This window comes from Canis aureus, chromosome 5 (genome assembly GCF_053574225.1).
Source record: "Canis aureus isolate CA01 chromosome 5, VMU_Caureus_v.1.0, whole genome shotgun sequence".
Taxonomy (NCBI): domain Eukaryota; kingdom Metazoa; phylum Chordata; class Mammalia; order Carnivora; family Canidae; genus Canis; species Canis aureus.
This window is the reverse complement of record NC_135615.1, coordinates 29,028,167-29,055,642: the sequence shown is the minus strand read 5'-3', so window position 1 is coordinate 29,055,642 and position 27,476 is coordinate 29,028,167. Positions and strand designations below refer to the sequence as shown.

Below are 27,476 nucleotides of genomic sequence, written 5' to 3'. Positions count from 1 at the left end.
GTTGAGTGTAGAGACCACTTAAAAATAAAATCTTTATACAGATGCAATGAAACGCCGGGATACCTGCACTCCGATGTTTCTAGCAGCAATGTCCACAATAGCCAAACTGTGGAAGGAGCCTCGGTGTCCATCGAAAGATGAATGGATAAAGAAGATGTGGTTTATGTATACAATGGAATATTCCTTAGCCATTAGAAATGATGAATACGCACCATTTGCTTCAACATGGATGGAACTGGAGGGTATGATGCTGAGTGAAATAAGTCAATCGGAGAAGGACAAACATTATATGGTCTCATTCATTTGGGGGAATATAAAAAATAGTGAAAGGGAATAAAGGGGAACGGAGAAAAAATGAGTGGGGAATATCAGAAAGGGAGACAGAACATGAGAGACTCGTAACTCTGGGAAACAAACAAGGAAGGGGTGGTGGAAAGGGAGGTGGGTGGAATGACTGGGTGACGGGCACTAAGGTGGGCACTTGAGGGGATGAGAGACTCCTTACTCTGGGAAACGAACAAGGGGTGGTGGAAAGGGAGGTGGGTGGGGTGACTGGGTGACGGGCACTGAGGGGGGCACTTGATGGGATGAGCACTGGGTGTTATGCTATATGTTGGCAAATTGAACTCCAATAAAAATAAATAAAAAATAAATAAATAAATAAATAAATAAATAAATAAATAAATAACCAATCTTTAAAAAAAAAACACACACGGGCAGCCTGGGTGGCTCAGTGATTTAGCGCTGCCTTCGGTCCAGGGCATGACCCTGGAGACCCGGGATCGAGTCCCACGTCGGGCTCCCTGCATGGAGCCTGGCCTCTCCCTCTGTGTGTGTCTCTCATGAATAAATAAATAAAATCTTAAAAAAAAAAAAAAACCCACACCCACTTGGATTTACAAAATTATATGATAAAGCATGTCAACTGATCAAGAAAATAAACATGAGCAACCTCTATTTAGTTGACCGTGCAAGGCCACATGCCAGTGCTATAACACCCTCTCCCTGCTTCCCCCCATGTGCCTGTTACAAGCTGGAAAACCCGCCAACATTTTCATGTGGTAAAAACACACTTATAATTAATTTTGCACAGTCTGAGGGCAAAAAGGGGCTTCTCTGTTTGAGAAGGATAATAAATCTTGTGAATGTAGGGCAAGAAAAACATAATGAGATATAAGCAAAAGGGTGTCCAAAGAAAAGAGTGCTGTCTGGCGGGAGAGGTGCTATTTTACACTTTTTTCTTTCTCAGAGGCCTTAAGTGAACCCTAAGTACCAAGTTTCAATGGATCAAACCACCATGATCCTTTGGTTGATAATAAATTCCATTTAAATTTCTCCAGCTTTCCAATAGTAACAAAGAACATTCTAAATTTAGCAGGTTTTACAAAGGTAGGGGGCAGATCTGGCTTCCCATTTTACTTTGAATTAGATTCAGGGACTCCCTGTCATGGCCTATCGAGACGTCTAAGATGTTTCTACTTTTCTATCAAACTGCAAATGGCATTTACTCTTGTGATCGCCATGCTCCAGCCATGTGGATCTTTCCTTCAGATGCTGAACTCAAGACCTTTCCTGCCTTGGTACCTCTTCACAAGCTATCCCCCATGGCCTGCCCTTAGGTACCCCTAGCACTTGGCATTTTGTAATAACTTACTCACTGGTTCACTTGTTTGGGGAACACCTCTCTTACCAGACTGAAAGCCCCGTGACACATAGGTTTCTCCCTGCTACAACAACATGGGACCTCACACAATGCCCGGCACAGAAGAGCCACTCAGTATTTGCTCAGTGATGGAGCGACCATACCTTCTAGTGTACATATTTCATATTATACTCTATACGGGTTAGACCACTCGGCCTTGTAAGAGCACCCAGTAATGGGGAACACCAAACAGCTGTCTCTATCCCTTCAGAAATGAGGAGAGGGTTGGGGAGACTAGAGGAAATGATATTACAGGAAAAACAAGTCAGTTCTTATATCCATTTCTTTTTGCCTGTCCTTATCCTTTCTACTTACTTCATAAATGATAAGGCTATGTGTGGAAACAGAGAGAGGAAGATTTAGAACTGCTCTTAATGTGTACATAGATTTAGAGCCAAAGAATGGTCCTCGATTCTAAATCACAGATTTTCAAGGATTCATCATATAGGCTTAGCCATTAGGTTAAGTCAAATTCAAAATACGTCACACCTTCCTCTTGCTGGCTAGGAGGTGGCCCGTGGAAGTCAGAGGCAAGAGGAGAGCACAGGTTGGTGGGAGGAATCCACGGAGGATGCCAATTTCACAGAGCCACAGAAGGGGAACAAGGGTTTCATTTCTAGCTTCATGGACCACCAAAGTCTGTGACCATGAACACATGGAGAGTTCTGAAGGCAGCACTCAAGGAAGGAAAATAAACCTGTGACAAGGGGTTCCAACTCTGCTCAGATGGAACTGCATCCAGACTCCCTCCCACTAACCTAGTCTGTATACATTTTCTGACTTTACATTAATCCAAGCACTAGGAGACTATTTAACTTTCCTTAGTTGAATTATGCCTTTCCTCTAACTGCTAAAACGTCGATAAGCAGCTCGTAAACTATACCTCCATGATTTCGTCGAGGGCAGATTTCTTTTTTTTCTTTTCTTTTGACTGAGCCGAGCTCCGGGAAGATTCTTTTCGTTTAACTGATGCTGCATTCCCGATGGCATTCAATGCGCTCGGTCCCAAGGAACTGGTAAAAAGAAGAGTCACGCTCATTAACCAAAACTATGCACAGAAGAAGGCTTTCTAATGTGCAGGATAACAGTACAGATGAAATTTGTTACATGATTAATGTACAACAGATTAGTCGAAACAACAGAGGACCCGTCCTTATGCCTTGCAGGTCCCTAAGCACCGCAAGAACATAGAACCTTTCCTGCCTGAACACCCTCTCCCTTCTCCTCACCCCCTCACTCATGCCAACTACAAGCAGTACAGCAAGGTGCTGACAGCACTGGCTTCAGGGTTAGTTAGGTAGGTCAGGGCTTAAGGAGACTTCTGCTTCTGACCTTGAGCGATTAACTTTTCTTCAGTTCCTCATCCATAAATGAGGATAACAATGTGACCCAACTCAGAGCTCAACCGCAAGGATTAAATAAGAGGTTTGCAAAGAAATCTAGCGCATTACTGTCAGTTCTATTTTTCAAAAGCAATTTCACATTGTCACTTAATTTCTGGTTGCTCCCAAATGCCTAAAATTGACAGTGTAAATTCTAACTTTTTTAGCGTGGTATACAATTGTCACCACTGGCGCAAGAATGCTATCTAACATTATATATATATATATATATATATACACCAGCCATTCTGAATAAGAATTATTATTAAAAAAAAAAAGAATTATTATTGACTGAGCCATGCCATGTTTCAGGTTTCATGCCTTTGCAAATTTGCATGTGCCTCTTTTATACCTAGAACGATCTCTGCATTTACCTGTTTGTTCCAGTTCTTTAAGATCCATCCTTCATGAGGGTTTGAACTGCCATAGCACCTGGTAGTATGTATCATATTCCACCTTATTATAATCATTTACATATATGATTTGTACAAATAATCATGTGTACGTATTTGTATATACTTATTTTTTCCTGTAAAGTGAGTCATCTGGCGACTCACATAAAATACATGTTCAATTAATATTTGATGACTAAATAAATATCAGTATAATCACTTAGATGATCATATTTGCAAAAGATGAACAAAGGATAAATATATGCATGAAGCTACCATGAAGATAACCAAGGAAATAAATGTGATTAACAGAAAAACAATGGAATTACTACTTGGGACTTTTTTTTTTTTGAGAGAGAGAGAAAGCGTGAATGGAGGAAGATGGAGCAGGGGCAGAGGGAGAGGGGGAGAGAATCTTAAGCAGGCTCTCCGCCCAGCACAGAACCAGATGCAGGGCTCAATCTCCTGATCTCTCCAATATCACGGTCAGAGGCTTTTAACGGACTGAGCCACCCCTATTTGGACTTTTTTTTAAGGCACTTAAAGATAGCATTAGATTTACTGGCAGCCAGATTACTCTATGGATTCCCATTCAGCCTGGAATCACTATAATCCTGACTTCTTTTCTATACAAGGGGGGTACAGGTCAGAATTCCCCCACTTGGTCTTCAGAGTGGCTATTCTTCCTTCACCTAACTGGTAAGGTTTTACATCTGCCCTTCTGAAATTTACATAATTCAATCCTCTGAATATCTAGGTTCTGACTCTGTTACCACACAAATCCCCCAGGTTTATGACAACTGTAAGTAATACAGATTTGGTTCTGAACGGATTAAGTTCATATAGAGATGAACTCTTCAATTTACTGTTTAAAAAGAAAATTCTTTAGATTGAAAAGTACTTTTAGCTAGGAATCTACCAAACTTAGAACTAATTCCAGATCACAATCAACCACACTACGCTATATAAGAGGGATGAGTAACAACCCTAGCAAATGGGGAGTGATGACTGAGTGGGTACTTGGGGTCCAGTGATCACCACTACCTCCTTGTATGTTTGCAAACCAACTACTTCCTACTAAAACCAGCAGGAAAAGCTTGCTACTGTTTTCTGAAGATTTTTCTCCACTTTTTAGAAAAATATTTGCTTATTTTTCTGCTTTCTCTTCACATTCTCCATTAATTCCTCGAATTTTTTCAACAAGAGTTCCTAGAATGCCTTAATAAATTACTTCAGTAGTTCGCTATTTGTCTCACCCTAGAAACATGAGTTTACTCAAGGCTATTAGATACTTTTCTTAAGACTAAGCTGCATAAAAAACAAACAACCCAGGTGGCTCAGTCGGTTCTGACTTTGGCTCAGGTCATGGTCTCAGGGTCCTGGGGTCGAGCCCAGCATCAAGCTCCCTGCTGAGTAGGGAGTCTGCTTCTCTCTTTCCCTCTGCCCCTCCCTTTGTTCTTGCTCTCTCTCTAATAAATAAATAAAATCTTAAGACAAACAAACAACCGACCCAATTAAAAAATAAGCAAAAGTGAGGCATCCAACTCTTGGCTTCAGCTCAGATCACAATCATGGGATCGAGCCCCACACCACATTCTGTGCTCAGGGTAGACTCTGCTTGAGATTCTCTCTCTTTCTCCCTCTGCCCCTCCCACTTGTTCTCTCTCTCTCGCTCAAATAAAAATAAATCTTTAAAGAAAAATAAGCAAAAGACATTTCTCCAAAGAAGACATTAAATAGCCAAAAAGCACATGGAAAGATGCTTAACATGACTAACCACTAAGGAAACACAAATCGAAACCACAAAGAAATACCACTTCACATCTGCGAGGATGGCTCTTATAAAAAAAAAGACAGCAAGCAGTAGGTGTTGGCAAGGACAAGGAGAAGCTGGAACTCCTGTGCTCTAACTGGCACAGCCACTGTGGCAAACAGGAAGGCAGTGCAGTCACCCAATCTGGCATTGGTACTTCTGGGGCTACACCCCAGGGAACTGAAAGCGGGGACCAAACAGGCCATCTGTACCACTGTGTTCAGAGCAGCACTGCTCATGACTGCCCAGAGGTGGGGATAACTGAAAACGTCCACTGACCAATGAAGAGATCCACCAAATGTGGAACATACATACAACAGGATATTATTCACCCCTGAAAAGGAAGGACATTCCAACACATGCCGCAACCTTGGAAGAACCTTGAAGACGTTAAAGTGAGTGAAAGAAGCCAGTCACAAAAGGGCAATCGCTATATGCTTCCCTTCCTATGAGGAGACTAGAATCATTCAATTCAGAGAGGTAGAAACTAGAAGAAGGGCTCCTGAGGGCTGGGGACTACCAGGAAATGGGGAATTAAGTGTTTAATGGGGACAGAGCTGCATGATGGGCTAATGAGCAAGCCCTGTAGATGGATATGGTGACAGCTGCACAGCAATGGGAAGCTACTTATCACCCACTGACTTGTCCACTTAAGAATGGTAGAAATGGTAAACTTTGTTACATAAATTTCAGCACACACAAAAAAACTAAACTGAATAGAAAAAGTTTCCTGTACAGAAAATTTATTTGGCATTCTCAAATGTCCACAGTGTGACAAGGGGATAAACATATGAACAGACAGCCTGTCAGGATCTCACGACAGAACAGGACAGGGGAGGACAGGAGACGTAAAGACAAGGAAGGGTGAGCCACCACAGCTCACTTTGGACAGCATAAATAATTTAGCATAGCTGGAGCGCAAGTGGCGGGAGAGGCACCAGATCACAATGGTCACACAGCAGCGTGAACAAAAATGACAAGTTACCCCTTACAGGTGAAAGACAGACATGGTAGGCCTTGACACTTAGAAAGATCCTTCTACTCACAGTATCAAGACTGTATTAGAGTTAAAATGAATAAGGAAGAATAGAAGAAATGTTGACAGAAGAAATTATGAAGGACAGAACCAAAGAAGTGATATATCAAGAAAACAAAAAGTTGGTATTCTAAAAGATTAGTAAAACATCAAATTTGAGAGCCTAGATAAAAAGGACATTCTAGAAAAATCAAAATTACATAAATTATTGAAATTTGTATAATCAAAATTATATTGTAAGGTTGGATAAACTAATGACCATAACGAAACTGAATCAGTAGTAAAAAGTACACCCTCACCTGCAAAAGATATCAGCTCAGTATTTTACCAAGCTTTCAAAAGAAGTGATAGTCTATCCTAAAGATACTAGAGTAAAAAAACAAACAAACAAAAAACATACAAATCATTTTAAGAGCAGAAAATTAAATATCAATCTCAATAATGAACATAAAAGTAAAATGCAAAATAGTCAATTTTTTTCAGCTGTATCTTAGTATTATTATTTTTTTCTTTTTTAGAGAGAGAGCACTTCTACACGTATGGGCGCACAGCAAGGAGAAGCAGAGGAAGAGGGAGAATCCCTCGAGCAGAATCCCTGAGTGGGGAAGCTGATGCGGGGTTCAATCTTATGACCCCAAGGTCATGACCTGAGCTGAATTTAAGAGTCGGACAGTTAACCGACTGAGCCACCCAGGAGTTCCAGCTGTATGTTATATTTAATCCTACACTAGCTGCTCTAACAATAACATCCCTCTTCCCCAAAGATTCTATTGGAGAGTGACTAACTGAGACAGGGGCAAGATGGGGCTAAAATCAAGACAAGAAATGAACAGTAACAGATTGGAAATGGAACATTTGCTTCTAGAACAGCCCTAGAGTTCTGCTTGTAATAACTGGAGTGGATCCTATTGCAATTAAAGAAGAGAAGGCCCAAAACAGAAATGGAAACTGGGTAATCTTTGTCCAAAAACTGGAGAAGCAGGGCTTGTCCTTGTGCCTCAATATAATCTAAAGCATCCATTTTTGGTATCTAGATCGTTTCGTTCATTCTGAGTTTTAGATATACAAGAGCTATATAAATCAACAGGAAAATAGAGCCTGTATAAAAGTGGGCCATAATCTTAGAAAAAGAAAATTTAGACGAGTCTTTCCACTGTATTATCTGTGACACTACTTATCTGTTATTATATTGAGACTGAAGTCACAGAACTTGGTCGGTCAAATAAAACTATTTTTACTAATAACATCAGAGCTGGCTTAGGGGGATAGAAGACTAACTAGCAGACCCCAGAGATAATAGGTCCTCATCCTCTCAGTTCCTAAAAGTTACCTTATCTGGAAAAGGGTCTTTGCAAATGAGACCAAGTTATAGATTCTGAGATGAGATGATCTATATGCAACCACACGCATCCTTTTAAGAGGGAAACAGGCAGATTTGATACACAGAGAAGGTGATGTGAAGAGGAAGCAAAGAGAAATTTGAAGACACTGCTTTTGAAAACTGAAGTTTGTAGCCACAAGCTAAGGAATGCCAGCAGCCCCACCAGGAGCTTGGAAGAGGCAAAGAATGGAATCCTCCCAGAGCCTCTAGAGGACGTGCAGCCCTGCACATGGCTTGATGTCAGCTCAGGGATACTGACTTCAGACTTCTGGCCTTCAGAGACAGAATAAATTTCTGTTGTTTCAAGACACTTGGTTAGGGGCACCTGGGCGGCTCAGTTGGTTAAGTATTAGCCTTCGGTTCAGGTCATGATCTTAGGGTCCTGAGACTGAGCCCTATATCGGGCTCCCTGCTCAGCAGAGAGTCTTCCTCTCCCTCCCCCTCTGCCCCTCTCCCTGCTTATGCTCTCTCTCACTCTGCTCTCTCTCTCTCTCAAATAAATAAAATAAAATCTTTAAAAAAAAAAAAAGACACTTGGTTTATGGTAATTTGTTACAGCAACCATAGAAAACTAATACAAGGGAGACGAGTTTGGGGGCCAAGGGGATCAACTTTAACATTGATAGACACTTCAGAATAACAATAATAAAGGAGAATGGTGAGAAACATGTATGGATCTAAGAAGCACATAAGGTTTGATATATTTGAATTTGTCTTCCAGACCATGTCACACCAAGATTTTGAAAAAGAATTTTTTCTTAGAATATACCAAATGTGGAATCCAATTAACCATTTCCTTCATGACATCTAATGCAGGTGTCAATTCTGAAACAATCAAAGTGAAGACCTCTGACAAGCCATTCCAAAGCAGTGATACATGGCTACTCTGTCTACTTCCTTCACTTCTCCTGGCTACTTATTCAGTTGTGCAAAGAAACACTAGCCTATAAATCAACCAAGAAAACTGAGGTCTTTAACAAACATGCAAAATACTAAGAAAAATAACAATTATTGGCCAACTCAAACCTAAATTCTGGTAGGTGCTGGGAAGTACCAGTAGGATGGTACCTTCCTGAATATCTTTTTTTTTTTTAATATCTATAACCAAACTAGACACAATGCACATCACAAACAGTGAATAAATACTTAGTGAAAGACTATATAAGAAGTGCAAGAGAAGAGAACATGAAAAGTGAATAGAAGCATCTGACTATGGGCTATTCCAGGGTTTGGCAAACTCCAACCCAAGGGCCAAATGCGGCCTCCTGCCTGTATTTATATGTGAGATTTTATTGGAACAGAGCACATTCATTTGTTTACATATTGTCTATGGCTGCTTTCTCACTCTGACCTCAATCAAGTGGTTGCAACCAAGACACATAGCCAACAACGTCTGAAATATGTACTATGCTGCCTTTTCCAGAAAAACTTTGTCAAGCCCTGTTCTGCTACTACACCATGCAGCAGGGAAGCCATGACTGAGTGCTAATTGGTGTGTTTATACTGTACCAGGCAAAACAAAAACTGTATACACCTGCTCATATTTAAACTTGGTAAGTGGGCTGTGAGAGAAAAATCAATAGCACTGCAGTAGCACAGAGAGAACCAATCTGTGGAGAAGGGCTCACAGAGAAGTAAAACCTTGTCACATGGAACATTTAATCAAAATGTGCCTGGCCTCAGAAGAATCATACCATTGTGGGTAAGTAAGGAAATAAAACAAACAAACAGTCGCTGACAAACAAAACAACCATCAAACAAAAACGAAACAAAGAAGAAAATTGCAACCAGAAGAAAAAAAACTGTTTACCATACCACAGCTTTTAAAATGTCGTCATCAACATTTCACAACAATTCTCAGGTTCTAAGATGTCTGTCCATGTAGCTCACCTTGATTTGGATGACGCTGCTGCTGAACTACATGCTCCTTTATTCAAATTAAACGTAACTGGAAGAAAAAGAAATGATACATTTTTGCATGCATATTTCATTATATATACATATACATACATACATATATATACACACACACACAAGTATTTTTTTTTTCAGAAAAATTATAAAACTTAACAGTAAGATACCACAATATCTCCACATAGAAGTTCATGGACATTTTGAATAAATGAGAGCTGGAATGCTCCCATCCTGAGATGATAAATTTCTGCAGTTAAGAATACTGGGCGGATGCTCACAGAGCTGGGAAGATCTACACATGATTGACCTGTAGGGGACAGCCATGGCCACTTCCGGCTCCATAGCCCCCTCTCCCCTTACTAGGGGACAGGATTGCAATTTTGTTGAGGTGTTCATACCTGTCATATATGGCTTGGAGGATGCTAGGGTATGAATGTTCGTATCCCCCTCAAATTCGTATGTTGAAAACCTAATGGCCAAAGTGATGGGATTAAGAGATGGGAGCCTTCTAGAGGTAATCAGTAAGGTTCTTTTGCTCTAAACCAACCAAAATCATCTCACTTCCTTTCCCAGTGACTGCTCGTAAGCTGGAGGCTAATACAGACTGGTCAGTGACATTCAAAAGGAAGTCTGCAGGCCAGAGGAGTGTCTTATAGGAAAAGTTTCCTTGCTCACCGGGGACTCCAGAAAAGTTGCCCCCGTCATCCTCTGGACAATACTGGGTGTGCATACGATGGCCAAAAGTGCCCGCAGCCACCTCACATTCAGCTGTTGACAGGATACCATGGCATCCAGAGGCGCCCAACCTCTGGGGCTCTTGTTACAGCAAAGTATTTACATACTATTTACATACTATTTAGGCTGATTTTAGTTGTGTTTTTGTTTTTTTCACTTGTAGCTGAAGGCATCCTATCTGATTCATTATCACCTTTTCATAAAGTGGTAAAAACAATGCAATCCAGACAGATCATGTCTTGTCCGCAAACATGTTGCTAATTTTTGGTAGCGCTAATACAAAATCATCCATATTAAAAGAAGAAAAAAGTAAAGCTACCTTTTTCTTCATCATTTTCTCTGCTTAACTCTGTAAAAACAGGAGCCTCCTTAAAAAAAAAGAAAAAAAAAAAAAGAAAAAGAAAAAGAGAGAGTATGAAGGTTTGGTTCACAGTGCACTTACAATATTCAATAATCCCAAACTGTGACTTGCTACCCATATTGTAAGACAGCTCCAACATGCAGTTCTAAAATGATTAAGATCCTAGTTAAAAAAGTTATATGTGTCGTAAGTATTCTTCAACTGAGAATTATTCTAAAGGGGAAAAAAGTAGCTTCTCTGTACTACACTGCAGAAGTTTATCTACATTTTTATATCTACTACAATTTAAACAGGATACAACATAAAACAATAAACCTTAAGAATTTTAGCTAGAAGATTACTTTAAAAAGCAAAACCTTTCCATAGTGGGGGGGATAGTTTAGTGTAAGATCGAGAGCCTAAGACTCAGACCCGAATGTAAAACCCAGTCACCTCTGCACACCATTACCTTTGTCGCCTGTCAATCTCCTGCTCTCCCTGGGCCTCAATTATTCTGTCTTTAAAATAGGAATAATATGCATATTTAGAGGTGTCATAAGGGTAAAACAGGAGGATATAAAGAAGCATTTAGCATAACGCCTGTGATAGTGTTTGATAAATGTTAATTATTGTTTCTACTAATAAAAATGTTCTTGAGAAACAACTGAGCTCTTCTTTTCTCCATTAAGATCCCACAAAGGAAGGCGAAAGACATGATATTACTTTTTAAAAACTGATAATATCTAAGAGTGGAATGAGGAAGTACTAATAAGCAGGACTTCCCCTGCCTTTTAGGGGGAGATGCTATTCACACCTGAAAAGTACGAATTAACTTGAAGATTTTAATGGAATTAAGCTAAAATGTTACAAAACAAAAATATTCCAAAAAGTAAACCACTTTCCTCTGTACAAGATGTGATCCTTCTTTACTTCCATAATAGGAAATCATCATTTTTCCTCTACAGAAAATAGAGGTTTATATTTTAAAAAGGTGAGAAAATTTCAAGAATAAAAAGCTTTTAATCTTTGGTAGGAGTTTAAATTTGACAATTACAGCAGTTTAACCATTGTTTTTATTTTAATACAGAAATCTCCTAAAAGACTGTGTGAATGCACGCATATGACAGTAGTACCGTGATACACATGTGCACCCACCCACTTATCAAGGAGATCAATTGACATGGTATATAAGTTGACTCATAAATGTATCTTAGGGGCACCTGGGTGGTTCAGTGGTTGAGTGTCTGCCTTCAGCTCAGGTCGTGAGCCCGGGTTCCTAGGATTGAGTCCTGCATTGGTGTCCCCACAGGGAGCCTGCTCCTCCTTCTGCCTATGCCTCTCCCTCTCTCTCCGTGTCTCTCATGAATGAATGAATGAATGAATGAATGAATAAATAAATAAATAAATCTTTTAAAAAACTTAAATAAATGGGTCTTTACTTTCCTCTTGCCTGCTACCTCTTGCGTCACTCTGTACTAAACAGCGTCTATAAGACAAGTACATTAATGATCAGAATAGCTGTATTCATGATAGCCAAAAACTGAAAACAAGCCACATGTTTCTCAACAGGAGAATGGATAAACTGTCTGATGTTTCTACAATGGAACAGGAGATATCAATTTAAAACAAGACTTAAACACTGATAGGAAAGAAGATAGGTGCAGTGAACATGAAGAACGTTCTGTTTGAGTTAAAGCAGCCAGATAGAGAGTATAATATAGGATCACATTTCTACAAAGTTCAAGAACACACTAATAGATAATCAACAGTGGTACATTAGAACGTTGGTTCCTTCTTGGGAATGAGGAATTTAGTTAGGAATGACTATGACCCTAGAAACTTCTATATCTTGATCTGTGTGGTCACTACATAGGGTCCTGGTCCATCTATTACCCATCCATTCATCTACATATGCATGTACATACGTAAAATTTCACTGAGCTGTCACCCTAAGATTAACACACATCATACACTTTATCACATGTATCTTATACCACAATAAGGTTTTAAAAAATACTCAATGGCTAGTAATTTTACATATATACTAAGTTATGTTTTCCTGTACACACATAATTTTTGATACATAAATACCATGAGTTGGGGGGATTTTACCTTTTGTTTACTGCCTTATCCCCAGTGTCTAGAAAAAGGCCTGGTACATAAGGGGAACCCAATAAATATTTGTTAAAATAAATGCCTTACTCTAGTTATGCTAACACCTGAACCACCTGAACCATGTTCTCTTTCCCCCATTTGCTGGGTTTTGTGGGTTGATTCTTTGAGCCCAGAGGTTGTATCTACCTTCAGGCAGTCTATACCCTCCCCAGGCTGGGGCAAATGCTGGCCCTCTAGGCTCTCACGCTGTTTTTAACTCCAGCACTACATTCATTACAGCCACGGAGTATGATCTGCTATGTCTTCCCCATTAGCTATCGCTTCTGCCTCAGAGATACAGAAACTGAGGTTTAGGAGAGTATAAAACTCTTCAAGATCATGAGTCAATCAGTTAGCACACAAACCCAGGTTTGTCTCAACTCCAAAACCTGGGCTTTTATACTTGGCCACAGTTTTTTCTTCTCTTAATTAAGGAATAAGACCTACAAAACCCAATTCAACACTTAAAAATTTTGCTTCTTGAGTCCTTTCTCTGTCGCTTCCTGGAATGTTATTGTCACCCACCTGTTCTTTCCCTTCCAGTCCTCTTCTCACTTGTTCTTCAATAAATTTGGCTGTTTTTTCCTCATCATCAAGGTCCTGCTTCTTTTTTTTCTCTAGTTCCAGCTGCCGGCGGATAGTTTCTGGGTCTCTGTCTATATACTGAATATACCAGCCTTTTGGAGTCTCATCCACCTTGCACAAGCCTTAAAAAAAAAAAAAAAGACAAATTCGTATTCAATCAAAACTAAAAGTAAATAGAAATGTGTTCTATCTCTCTGCATCATATGCTTATTCATTCAAATACACCCATTCAAACACATTCAAAAACACACATTCATGCAACATACAAATTTTCCATATTCATGGTTGATGAAATTTAGGTTTTAAGTAAAATATTTTATGTCCTTAAACAGAAAAAAATTGTATTGTTTTTAACTAGCTAGGTTAAGTCAACTATTTAAGCAAGAGAAACACATGGAAGAAGTATTATCTTGCTTAGTAATTATTTAGCTAAGTATTTAACATCCAAGGAGTACATGATATTCTACTAACTTAACTAAGTAGAAATTTTTCCCATAAAATGAAATAAAGTTGGGCAGCCCCAGTGGCCCAGTGGTTTAGCACTGCCTTTGGCCCAGGGTGTGATCCTGGAGACCTGGGATCAAGTCCCGTGTCAGGTTCCCTGTGCGGAGCCTGCTTCTCCCTCTGCCTGTATCTCTCTCTCTCTCTCTGTCATGAATAGATAGATAAAATGTTAAATAATAATAATAATAATAATTTTTTAAAAAAATGAAATAAAGTAACACACTGAATAAGAAATACACTGACACAAAATTTCCTTCTCTCTTCTCCTGAGCTTCAGTCTATGAAGGTCAGAAATGGAAAAAGCTGCAACAAATTTTTAAAAGGCTCCTTGGGGCGCCTGGGTGGCCCAGTTGGTTAAGTGTCCAACTCTTGGTTTCTTGATCAGCTCAGGTCATGATCTCAGGGTCATGAGATCGAGCCCCCATCAGGCTCTGCACTCAGTGTGGAGTCTGCTTGAGATTCCCTCTTGATCCCTACTGCTCAGGCTCGCTCTCTCTCTCTCTAAAATAAATAAATCAATCTTAAAAAAAATAAAATAAAAAGCTCCTGTAACAAAAGTTTCTGAAAGTAAAATGAGTATGGGGATAAGAGAGGGAAAGGACTGACAATAAATCTTAATCCAAATGAGAGGAAATTTCAGTGATACATCTCTGCCCAATCAAAAGAACCATTCCACTCATAATCATGTGTAACACACAAAATCAATCCTAGAAGATTATATGTATTCTCACCTGTTTTGAATTGCCCTACTCACCCTCGTTTCCATAAATTTACTCAGAAACTATGACAATTCTCTCTCCCCGCACTGGAGCTATGAAACAACTACTCAAATCCTGGTCTTATTCTTACCTTCTCTGCCCAGCCACTTTGTAAAATCAGTCAGAGTCTCCCACTGAGTGGCATTCATATGGATATGCTCCCGGTGGCTGATATATTCATTATAAACGATGTTGTTGTGGACTCTCTTAGTTCCTAAGAACAAAATATGATATCATCAGTCCTGTGCAGGTTATAAGAGCATGACGTTCTCAACAAGATACTGGCCAATAGGATCCAACAGTACATTAAGAAAATTATTCACCAAAAAAAAAAAAAAAAAAAAAAAAAGAAAATTATTCACCATGACCAAGTAGGATTTATCCCTGGGACACAAGGCTGGTTCAACACCCGTAAAACAATCAATGTGATTCATCATATCAGCAAGAGAAAAACCAAGAACCATATGATCCTCTCATTGGATGCAGAGAAAGCATTTGACAAAATACAGCATCCATTCCTGATCAAAACTCTTCAGAGTGTAGGGATAGAGGGAACATTCCTCGACATCTTAAAAGCCATCTATGAAAAGCCCACAGCAAATATCATTCTCAATGGGGAAGCACTGGGAGCCTTTCCCCTAAGATCAGGAACAAGACAGGGATGTCCACTCTCACCACTGCTATTCAACATAGTACTGGAAGTCCTAGCCTCAGCAATCAGACAACAAAAAGACATTAAAGGCATTCAAATTGGCAAAGAAGAAGTCAAACTCTCCCTCTTCGCCGATGACATGATACTCTACATAGAAAACCCAAAAGTCTCCACCCCAAGATTGCTAGAACTCATACAGCAATTCGGTAGCGTGGCAGGATACAAAATCAATGCCCAGAAGTCAGTGGCATTTCTATACACTAACAATGAGACTGAAGAAAGAGAAATTAAGGAGTCAATCCCATTTACAATTGCACCCAAAAGCATAAGATACCTAGGAATAAACCTCACCAAAGATGTAAAGGATCTATACCCTCAAAACTATAGAACACTTCTGAAAGAAATTGAGGAAGACACAAAGAGATGGAAAAATATTCCATGCTCATGGATTGGCAGAACTAATATTGTGAAAATGTCAATGTTACCTAGGGCAATATACACGTTTAATGCAATCCCTATCAAAATACCATGGACTTTCTTCAGAGAGTTAGAACAAATTATTTTAAGATTTGTGTGGAATCAGAAAAGACCCCGAATAGCCAGGGGAAGTTTAAAAAAGAAAACCATATCTGGGGGCATCACAATGCCAGATTTCAGGTTGTACTACAAAGCTGTGGTCATCAAGACAGTGTGGTACTGGCACAAAAACAGACACATAGATCAGTGGAACAGAATAGAGAATCCAGAAGTGGACCCTGAACTTTATGGGCAACTAATATTCGATAAAGGAGGAAAGACTATCCATTGGAAGAAAGACAGTCTCTTCAATAAATGGTGCTGGGAAAATTGGACATCCACATGCAGAAGAATGAAACTAGACCACTCTCTTTCACCATACACAAAGATAAACTCAAAATGGATGAAAGATCTAAATGTGAGACAAGATTCCATCAAAATCCTAGAGAAGAACACAGGCAACACCCTTTTTGAACTCGGCCATAGTAACTTCTTCCAAGATACATCCACGAAGGCAAAAGAAACAAAAGCAAAAATGAACTATTGGGACTTCATCAAGATAAGAAGCTTTTGCACAGCAAAGGATACAGTCAACAAAACTCAAAGACAACCTACAGAATGGGAGAATATATTTGCAAATGACATATCAGATAAAGGGCTAGTTTCCAAGATCTATAAAGAACTTATTAAACTCAACACCAAAGAAACAAACAATCCAATCATGAAATGGGCAAAAGACATGAACAGAAATCTCACAGAGGAAGACATAGACATGGCCAACATGCATATGAGAAAATGCTCTGCATCACTTGCCATCAGGGAAATACAAATCAAAACTACAATGAGATACCACCTCACACCCATGAGAATGGGGAAAATTAACAAGGCAGGAAACAACAAATGTTGGAGAGGATGCGGAGAAAAGGGAACCCTCTTACACTGTTGGTGGGAATGTGAACTGGTGCAGCCACTCTGGAAAACTGTGTGGAGGTTCCTCAAACAGTTAAAAATATACCTGCCCTACGACCCAGCAATTGCACTGTTGGGGATTTACCCCAAAGATACAGATGCAGTGAAACGCCGGGACACCTGCACCCCGATGTTTCTAGCAGCAATGGCCACGATAGCCAAACTGTGGAAGGAGCCTCGGTGTCCAACGAAAGATGAATGGATAAAGAAGATGTGGTTTATGTATACAATGGAATATTCCTCAGCTATTAGAAATGACAAATACCCACCATTTGCTTCAACGTGGATGGAACTGGAGGGTATTATGCTGAGTGAAGTAAGTCAGTCGGAGAAGGACAAACATTATATGTTCTCATTCATTTGGGGAATATAAATAATAGTGAAAGGGAAAATAAGGGAAGGGAGAAGAAATGTGTGGGAAATATCAGAAAGGGAGACAGAATGTAAAGACTGCTAACTCTGGGAAACGAACTAGGGGTGGTAGAAGGGGAGAAGGGCGGGGGGTGGGAGTGAATGGGTGACGGGCACTGGGTGTTATTCTGTATGTTAGTAAATTGAACACCAATAAAAAAATAAATTAAAAAAAAAAAAGAAAAAAAAGAAAAAAAAAAAAAAAGAGCATGACGTTATTATATGCACAATAACTGGATGCTTACCAAAGCGTCTCCGGAGAAGTTCTAGAAAGTCATTTCGGAATTCCCTAATAAGGAAAGGAAAGAGTGTGTTATGGTAATTCTACAAATATAAAGCATCATCTTGCTGAAATGTAAGCCATCATACAGTGTGAATGCCCAAAGGACAGATGAAACATCTATGTATCTGTTACAAACCTTTAAAAACTGAAAAAGGAAGGAATTCCCAAAAGATTATAGCTTTCAAGAATTACAGTGAAAAGTCAATTTGCTGTTGAAACCTTTGGCCTTAGCAGAGTAGCCGTAACCAAAGCGACTACACATCTTTGCAGAGGCTCCTTCATCAAGTCTCACTGCTACTGAATGTGGCATAATAACACCATTCTTTTGAAGGTAGCAAACTCCCCTTATTACATGTGAAATTAGCATTTACTGTCCCTCTGCGCTGAGTACTGTGTTAAGTGCTAGGTAAACATGTGTGAATGAGACATAAATCTTGACCTAGGTTACAATCTAGCAGAACCCATCATAACAGAAATCGAACTGCAAAAGAGACATGAGAAAGTATCATGGGAGTTGATGGAGATGCCCAGAGGTGATCCCCAATTTGGGCAGTGAAGTATTAAACAGGACTTCAGAGTGAAGAGAAGGCCATTTCCAGCTGGTAGAGGGACATGAAAGTATCATGTCTGGGAAATGATCATCTAATCAAGCTAATGTTGAGAGTAGACAGCAATGAGGGATACAGTGGGACAGAAGAGAATAATGGGGTGGGGGTGGAACACATAGCTGGAAAATACTGGTAGGGCTTATCTTAGAAGCACCTTGAAGAGGGTGGATTTTATGCATGCAGTGGAAAGGCACCAGATCATTTATTTAGGAATTAGTCCGTGAAAATCTGTGATTTAAAAAGATAATCCTGTGGAAAGTACAAAACAAGAATTCTCCAAGTGTGGCCCCCAGAAGAGCAGCATTGACATTGCCTGGGAACCAGGTAGAAATGCCAAGTCTCTAGCCCTAGCTCAGATCTTCTGAATCAGGACCTGCCACTGTCGTCACAAGCCCTCCAGGTGCTCATGATGCCTGTATGGTTTGTGATCCACGGGCAAAAAACATGTGCAGGAGGAGAAGCTGCAGCTGGGCGACCAGTGAGGAAGTCATGGAATTACTTTAGGTGAGAGATCATGGGAACTATTGCTAGAGCTGTGAGAATGGAAAGGATACATGTTGAAAGGACACTGTGGAGGAGAATCAAAACAGGGGCTTCCTGGGCAGCAGTTATCAGACAGCCCAGGATAACAGGCAGGTGTGGTGGGCAGGATACTGCCTTTAGTTTTAAAATGTTGGCTTTGAGAGAACCAACCTTCAGAAATACAGAATTGTGCAGAAAAAAAAAATCTACAACTTAAGACAGATATTAGGAATGAAAATTAAGATTCAGGAGTCATCCCACATGAAGGTTAGCAGCTGGAAGAATGGAACTCCTGGAACCTGCGTGCTATGGATGAAAGGAAGCCAAGCAGGCACCCTGAAGAAAATTCCTGCATTTGAGCTACTGCGGGGACAGGCAGAGGGGTTAAGGAAAAAAGTAAGCAGAGGGAGGAGGAGGGTGAGGAGGAAAGCCAGGAAAGAGTAGTAAACAGAGAGGTGTTCATGGACAGTGAAAACAGATACCCAGGAAGATGGAAACAGGCACAAGTGACCCTTCAGGAGGCTGTTGGAGGCGGAGGGCAGCTACTGTGGATGCAGTGAATGGGGGGGTAGAGAGGAAGGCTCCAGTGTGGATAGCTCTTGCCAGAATGACATTTCCCCAAGTGTGGCACAAGCAGCCCAGTGGTATTCCAGTGGTTTTAGGTGGTTCACAGATAAAGAACTTTGGTCTTTTCCCTATGTTACTTGCCTTGATGGCACAAAAGCAATGCAGGGTGAACCTGCCGGCATCTTAGCCAAGTCAAGGCAGTGGGTGGTGAGACCAAACTGTACTAGCAACCTAGGTATGCTTCATGTACTCACAGTGAAAGTCACTGCCCATTTCATTGAGAACATCCCTGATGAAGCACTATCATTAATGGGATTCAGTCTCAATCTTTGGGGCTATATCTTTCTAACATCCCGTGTGATGAAATGGGATTAGGAATAAATCATTTCTGTTGCTGCACAGGGGTTGTCTTAAACAAAGTACTTGTGTGAATGTTTGAGCTATGTGCTGAACTACCTTTTTCCAAAGAGCCCCATTTTTATTTGAAAGAATGACTGACAAGTCAACCATGATTATTCCGGATTAGATATTTAGTAGACATTTTTTTTAAAACTAAACAAAGTGTGTCATGTCAAGGAGAACAACTGACAGTATTCTGTTGCCAATGATAAAATTTGAGCTGCAAGCAAAAATTTGAATCTGGTAAACTGGCATCAGCTACTGTGAGTTCAATGTATTTCCCAAAACTTAAAGACATTTCTGATAACAAGTGCTAACATTAATAAATATGATTTTATGCTATTGTGTAACAAAACATGTCACCATTTGGGATACTCAGTAAATGAATGAATATCTTCCAAATGACCAATACATGATGCTATAAAATCATGCATGGGTACAAGATCTGCTTAAAGTGAAAGATCGAGGGACATCTGGGTGGCTTAGTGGTTTAGCGTCTGCCTTTGGCTCAGGTCACGATCCCAGAGCCCTGGGATCTGCCTATGTCTCTGCTTCTCTCTTTGTGTCTTTCGTGAATAAATAAATAAAATTAAAAAAAAAAAAGTAAAAGATCAAGAGATCATAAGGTAATAGAGTTTAAAAAGTTCACTGATATGGTTTCAGATTCCACACCACAACAAATCTTTAAGAAACTACCATGCCAGCGTGGCCTGAGGGCTTCAGTCAGTTGAGCCACTGACTCCTGATTTCAGCTCAGGTCATGACCTCAGGGTCCTGGGACTGAACCCTGCATTGGGCTCTACCCTCAGTGGACAGTCTGCTTGTGGATTCTCTCTCCTCCTCTGCCCTTCCTCCAGTTTGTGCATGAGTGTGCATACTCTCTCTCTAAAATAATAAAAAAATAACTTAAAAAAAAAGTTTAAGAAACTACCATGCTATTGTTTTGATGCAGTATCAAAGAAGAATATCCAAAATTAACTGAAAAAGGCTATTAAAATATTACCCCTAGACGCCTGGGTGGCTCAGCAGTTAAAGTGCCTGCCTTCAGCCCAGGGCGTGATCCTGGAGTCCCACGTCGGGCTCCCTGCAGGGAGCCTGCTTCTCCCTCTGCTTTTGTTTCTGCCTCTCTCTCTCTGTTCTCTCATGAATAAATAAACAAATAAATCTTTAAAAAAATATATTGCCCCTATTACAACTATACATCTATGAACAGGATGGGTTTCCTTTAGAAACAGATTGAATGCAGAAGCAGGTGTGGAATCCAACTATCTTCTATTAAGACACTAAAGAGAGGGGATCCCTGGGTGGCTCAGTGGTTTAGCGCCTGCCTTTGGCCCAGGGCGTGATCCTGGAGTCCCGGGATCGAGTCCCACGTGGGGCTCCCTGCATGGAGCCTGCTTCTCCCTCCTCCTGTGTCTCTGCCTCTGCCTCTCTCTCTCTCTCTCTCTCTCTCTCTCTATCATGAATAAATAAATAAATAAATAAATCTTTAAAAAAAAAAAGAAAGCATTAAGACACTAAAGAGATTCGCAAAAATATAAATGTCACTCTTATTTTTGTTTTGTTTTAGAAAATACATTTTTAAAATAAAAAAATTATTTTAACATGTGATAGGTTTAATACTGTTATTTTAAATGAATTAATACATTAATTTTTTCATTTTTAATCCCTATGTTACAAATACCAATATATTAAAATCAAGTATCAATATCAAACATAAACAAAAGCTCTTCAGGGTTCTTCAATAATTTTTAAGGGTGTAAAGGGATCCTAAGTACAAAAGGTCTAGAACTTTGGAAAGAAATAGGTAGAAACAAAACTAAACATTAATAGTAATAATAATTTACAGCTATTCATCGAGTACTGAGTACTCTTGTAAACACTTTAAAAATATTAATTCATTGGGACACCTGGGTGGCTCAGTGGTTGAGTGTCTGCCTTTGGCTCAGGGTGTGATCCCAGAGTTCTGGGATCGAGTCCCACATTGGGCTCCCTGGTGAGGAGCCTGCTTCTCCCTCTGCCTGTGTCTCTACCTCTCTCTGGGTCTCTCGTGAATAAATAAAAAAAAATCTTAAAACAAAACAAAACTTTAAAAAAGTATTAATTTATTAATCTTTATATAAACTTTATAAAATAAAGAGAACACTTGGAAGAGGGTACGGTCTTTAGGTCCATTTTACAGATGAGAAAACAAAAGCACAGACAAATGTGTTTCAGCCAAAGTCACACAGCTCATGAGTAGAGAAGCCTGGACTTGCAGGTTTAAAGCAGACAGTCTGACTCCAGGGCTGTGCTCTTAGCCACAACTGAGTTGGAATGAAGACAGTTTATGTTGGAAGTGCAAGACTAAATTGTGAGACCCACTTCTGCAACAATTTTACGCTATAATAAATTGTCAAAGGAAAACAAAACCTGAGCACAAGATAATACAGCTATTGTGTTAATGTGTAAAGAATGAACAGAGCTCCCAATATAGAAAATACTAAGCATCTACTAAGAGTCCAACTGAATAAAGCTTATGAGAAAGGATGTCCTCAAGCTACTTACTCTGAAAAATAATCCATAAACTGCTGAGGATTTTCAGAAGCCAGCAAGAGTTGTCTCTGATGAGATTCAGACATACAGTGACATTTGAAGCCATTCTACAAAAATGGAAAGGTAGTAGTTACATTCTGATTTAGGTCATCTAGGTCATCATAATAGGCCCTAAAGAAAAGTATTTAATCAATCCTAAAAAGCTGCTCTTTGATGATAAATTGAAAAAACAAACAATAAAGAAAAGGGAAAAAAAGAGAAAAATAACTAGCTCTAAACACACTATCATTTTTTTAAACAAGTTTTTTACAAGGTTGAATTATGCAACACTGTTAATTAAAGAATAATCCAGGAGATTAAAAAGGCAGAAAAACAGTGCTTTGGAAAACACACATTAATAAGAAACATGACTGGGCACAGTAACAAAAGAGTGACTGTTTTTTAAATCACTTTAACAAATTCTATTGGACACCTACTTCATGTAGTGCTGTGCAAGCACTTAGAGAGATGTAATGAAGTAAAATGGGTCAGTAGTGAATTTCTATTAAGGGGACTATTTTCACTCACTTTTCTCTACTTCAATTCATTATCCAAAAGATATCGTGGCATACTACAGAAACCTCATGTTAAATATACTAAATTTCATCTTCTTCTGATGGTTAATAAAAAAAATTCTAAGTTTTGGCTTTGTATCTACTCAACATTTACACCTGATTCTTCACTAGAAATAGAAATGAAAATGTGTCCGTCCTCCCATATTACCCATCTCAGTGAACAGCACAATCACACACCCATCAGGACCCCAGAGTCAGGCATCCTGGAATCCTCCTCTATGTCTGCCTTCCATCATCACCAAGTCCACTCAGCCTCCTTAAGAACTCTTCTAGTGTCCCTCTGCTCAATCCCATGTCTCTGGCCTGACGTCAACACTCCATCTTGCTTAGCTTCCTAAGCTTTGATCACCCACAGTCTACCCACACTATTCCTGCCTCATCTGTGTACCACCTGTGCCTTACTTTTACTTAAAGATATCTTAAAAGGAAACTTAGTATCAGTCTCTTGAATGAAAACCAGTACTACATTCCCTAAGTTAAAAATAAATCAATAAAATGAAAACAAAATGATGTTATTACATTCAAGAAGCCCATAAGAGTGGATGGGCTGGTGGGGGGTGGCAGGGAGTACTCTGGATCTGACCTCCTTCCCCTCAATGTTCGGATACTGAGAGCTAGGGAGACAGGGGAAGACCTTGGAAGGGTCAACTTCTCCTCCTGCAGGCCACCCTCCCAGGTAGGGAAGGCAATGAATAGATTTGAGGGCAAACAGGACAGAACCACCACAAGTATCTTACTCTGAAGTTGGCAACTAAAAGAATGAATTAAGCCTTTAATCTCCTTTTCCCATAGGAATTATATTTTAGGGTAACATTTAAGGATAACCAAACAGTCCTAATTAATGAGAAAATGCTCTTTTTATAAAAGAATGGTAGCCAATAATACATTTAGAAAAATATAGAAAAATAACCACTTTGCAACTCTTATGGCAATAACGGACTCAATCACAGATACTAAAACACCTAAGTAAAAGGCTGATGGGAACCTAGATAATTCCTTACCAGTTACTTGCTAGTAAGGGAAAATATTACTTTCTGACATTACTTTACAGGCTGTCATCTTTATTTAAATATCTTAGCACTATCAGACATTATGGGCTTCCTTTTGTGATATAACACGAAATACACAGGATCACCTATAAAGTAGTCTTCCCTAAAATATTTAACCTGGACCTAATCAAGCCTTCATATCTAAGTTTTGGTTTATAGAAACTATAAATTAGAGAAAGAAGGTGAAAGATAACCATAAGAAAACCTGATTGTTTTATACCAGAAAGTGGCAATGCTCCAAGGCAGTTACCAGCCCAGTCTCTTCTAGTCAATGTCAGAAAAACAACTGAATGACAAAGATATGGAAGCAATCAAGCATCCACTGATAGATGAACAGACAAAGAAGATGGATAAAGAAGACATACACAGTGGAATAGTACTCAGCTGTAAAAAAAAGAATGAGGTCTTGCCATTTGTGACCATATGGATGGACCCAGGCTGTATTATGCTAAGTGAAATAAGTCAGAGAAAGGCAAATTTTGTATGATTTCACCTATATGTGGAATCTAAAAAACTAAGGGATAAACAAAAACAAAAGCACAATTGGACCTATAAACACAGAGAGCTGACGGTTGCTGGGGAGGGGGATTAGAAGATGGCAAAACAGGTGAAGGGGAGTGGGAGATACAGGCGCCCAGTGATAGAACGAATGTCATGGAAATAAAGGGTACAGCATAGGGAAAATAGTCAACGCTATTGTTAATAAAATAATGTGATATGTGACAGATAGCTACATTTGTGAACACAGCATAAGGTATAAACAGGATTATAGTCTAAGATATAAATTATGTTGTACACCTGAAACTAATGTAACTAATGTAATGTGTGTGTAATGTGTGTCAACTATACTCATATAAAAAATTAATTTAAAAAAAAGAAAAGAAAAATAATTGGGTTTCAGGGGTCAGGAGAAAGGGTGAGGGAAGTGGGGTCTATATTCAGTTTAGAACTGAGAAAGGATTAAAAGTCCTAATAATCCAGAGCGCAGAGATTTTTAAGGCAGTGAAACTCTATTCTGTATGATACTATAATCATGGGTATATGTCATTATACATTTGTCCAAACACATAGAATGTCCAACATCTAGAGTGAACGGTACCATAAACTGTAAACTTTGGTGATGATGACATATCAATGTAACTTTATTGATTGTAAAAAAGTACTGCTCTTTTGCAAGATGCTGATAGGGGGAAGCTGTAGTGGGGCCTATCTATGGGAAAGCTCTGTACCTTCCACTCTTTATTGCTGTGAACCTAAAATTGCTCTTAAAAAAATATTTTTTAAAGTCCTAATAACACATCCAATTCATAGCTTTTGATTTGATCATGGTTTGAAAAAACTTTTAAAAAGCATCTGTGCAGGACACCTGGGTGGCTCGGCAGTTGGGTGTCTGCCTTTGGCTTGGGGCCTGATCCTGGATTCCCAAAATCGAGTCCTGCATTGAGCTCCTTGCAGGGAGCCTGCTTCTCCCTCTGCCTGTGTCTCTGCCTCTCTCTCTGTGTCTCTCATGAATAGTTAAAATCTTTTAAAAATAAAAATAAATAAATAAAAAGCATCTGTGGGAACAAGGGAGGGAGGACAAGCGAATATGGAGTATGTTTCAGATGACAGAAGGAAATTATTAATTTTGTTATGTGGGCTGATGGGTATTGTGGCTACCTAGAAAAAGGTCCGAGTGTTTTAGACGGGGACCCTGGGTGGCTCAGTTGGTTAAGCAACTGCCTTTGGATCAGGTCCTGGGTCCTGGAATGAAGTCCCAATCATCTTGTTCCTCGCTCTGCCTTTTCCCCTCCCCCTGTTCATGCTTTCTCTCTCTCAAATAAATAGATAAAAATCCTTAAAAAAAAAAAAAAAAAAAAAAAAAGAGAGAGAGACCCAAGTATCTTAGAGATACATACTTAAGTATGTAGTGATAAATGTCCCAAGGTTTGCAATATACTTTAACATATTTCTGAAAAAAGCAAAGACAGACAAGTTGCTTAGAATGTTAAATACGGGGCAGCCCGGGTGGCCCAGCGGTTTAGTGCCTGCCTCCGTCCCAGGATGTGATCCTGGAGACCTGGGATTGAGTCCCACATCGGGCTCCCTGCATGGAGCTTGCTTCTCCCTCTGCCTGTGTCTCTGCCTCTCTCTCTCTGTGTCTCTCATGAATAAATAAATAAAATCTTTAAAAAAAAAAAAAAGAATGTTAAATATGGGTCATAGATACATGCATGTTCACGGTATTAGCCTCTCATTTTCTGTGTGAGAATTTCACCTTGACTACTAAAAAAAGAGAAGTGGAGAGAGATGAAAAAGAAAAAAAAGACTGTATCGGTGTTATTCAGTGTGAGTCCATCCCGAAGCATCTAATCCCCCGCTGGCGGAAACCCTGGAGGAGGGTTATCCTTCTGATTATCCAACATTCCCCTGCACCTACGCAATCCAACTCAATGTCCAGAGAAGATGATGAGCCTGTCACTAGCTTGCTCTCAGTTCTTCAAGGTGCTTTATCATCCGCCTCAACAATGAGAGAAAAAAATATAGACTTCATGGGACCCCTATACCAAAGTTTCTAAGATCTGCCCAAAGACAGCCCGCCTTCCCCAGCCATGGCCACATCATTCATGGATTTAAAACTCCCAATCTAAAAAAAATAATAATAATAAAAAAATAAAACTCCCAATCTTATCGGTAGGTACAATCCTCCCTTTAAAATTAAAAAAAAAAAAAAAGTTTGTATTTATTCATGAGACACAGAGACAGAGAGAGGCAGAGACACACAGGCAGAGGAGCCGGGTGCAGGCCTCGATCTCAGGACCCCGGGGTCACGCCCTGAGCCCAAGGCAGATGCTCAACCGCTGAGCCAGCCACCCAGGGGCCCTCCCCTGCTTGGTGCAATTCTTATTCCCATTTAACGAGACAAGCCAACAGGCAGGGGGAATGCAAGCGACCTACCCCGCACTACACGGGTGGGAAGCGGCGCGGCTGGGACTCCTGACAGCCTGGCCCGCGACCACGGTCCATCCACAGCAGTGCTGCCCGCGCTGCAGAAACACCTGCCACGGCGTCGTCCGACCCCGACAGGAGGCCTGGCTGGAGCCTAGTCACCCCGAGCCTCCCGGGCCGCGTCGAGTCAGGACTGCTGCTATCCCCAGGCCTGGCGCTGCCCCCTCCAGCGCCGCCGTTCTAGGACGCGGCTAGAGGAGCAGCTTCCCGTCCCGGAGAGCTGCGGAACCTTTTCCCAGGTCACTCCTTCCCGGGGTAAGCTCGCGGAGGGATGCGGCGCCCGAGCCCCCCGGCTCCCCCCGCGCGAGCGCTGCAGGTGAGGCCGCCCGGGGAGGCGGGCAGCTGGTCGCCCAGCGCGGAACCCCTCCCCGGACACCCCCCCTGGGCCCGCTTACCTCGTCCCGGCACTGCTTCTGGCACATCTGGCAGTACCAGCGCAGCTTCTGAAGCCCCTTGGACTTGATCCTGTTGGCAATGGCCTTCGGGGTAAGGAAATCGGACTTTCCCATCGCGACCACCCGCAGCGACAACTCTCCCCAAGCCCAGCGCCCCGCCAACCGGAAGCGGAAGGAAGCTGGGTGGGTGGGCCCAGAGCCGGAAGGAGGTGGGGCCTCGGGAGGCACAGCCCCCTCCAACGCTCGCGAGGCTTCGCCGTCGGCGGCGGGAG

At 40.5% G+C, this 27,476-nt stretch overlaps 1 protein-coding gene across 1 annotated transcript in view; it reads right to left on the bottom strand.

Moving 5' to 3' along the window:
- The window catches only part of KIN (Kin17 DNA and RNA binding protein), a 37,977-nt gene extending 10,582 nt beyond the window's left edge, over positions 1–27,395 (bottom strand). The window contains exons 1-8 of the mRNA XM_077897277.1: positions 27,205–27,395; positions 22,171–22,265; positions 17,490–17,533; positions 14,788–14,910; positions 13,375–13,556; positions 10,675–10,723; positions 9,597–9,654; positions 2,586–2,715 (exon numbers count right to left, since the gene is read on the bottom strand). Of these exons, the coding sequence (XP_077753403.1) occupies positions 2,586–2,715; positions 9,597–9,654; positions 10,675–10,723; positions 13,375–13,556; positions 14,788–14,910; positions 17,490–17,533; positions 22,171–22,265; positions 27,205–27,318 (795 nt within the window). The 5' untranslated portion in view covers positions 27,319–27,395. The remainder of the gene's footprint in view (positions 1–2,585; positions 2,716–9,596; positions 9,655–10,674; positions 10,724–13,374; positions 13,557–14,787; positions 14,911–17,489; positions 17,534–22,170; positions 22,266–27,204) is intronic.
- Positions 27,396–27,476: the final 81 nt, after the last annotated feature.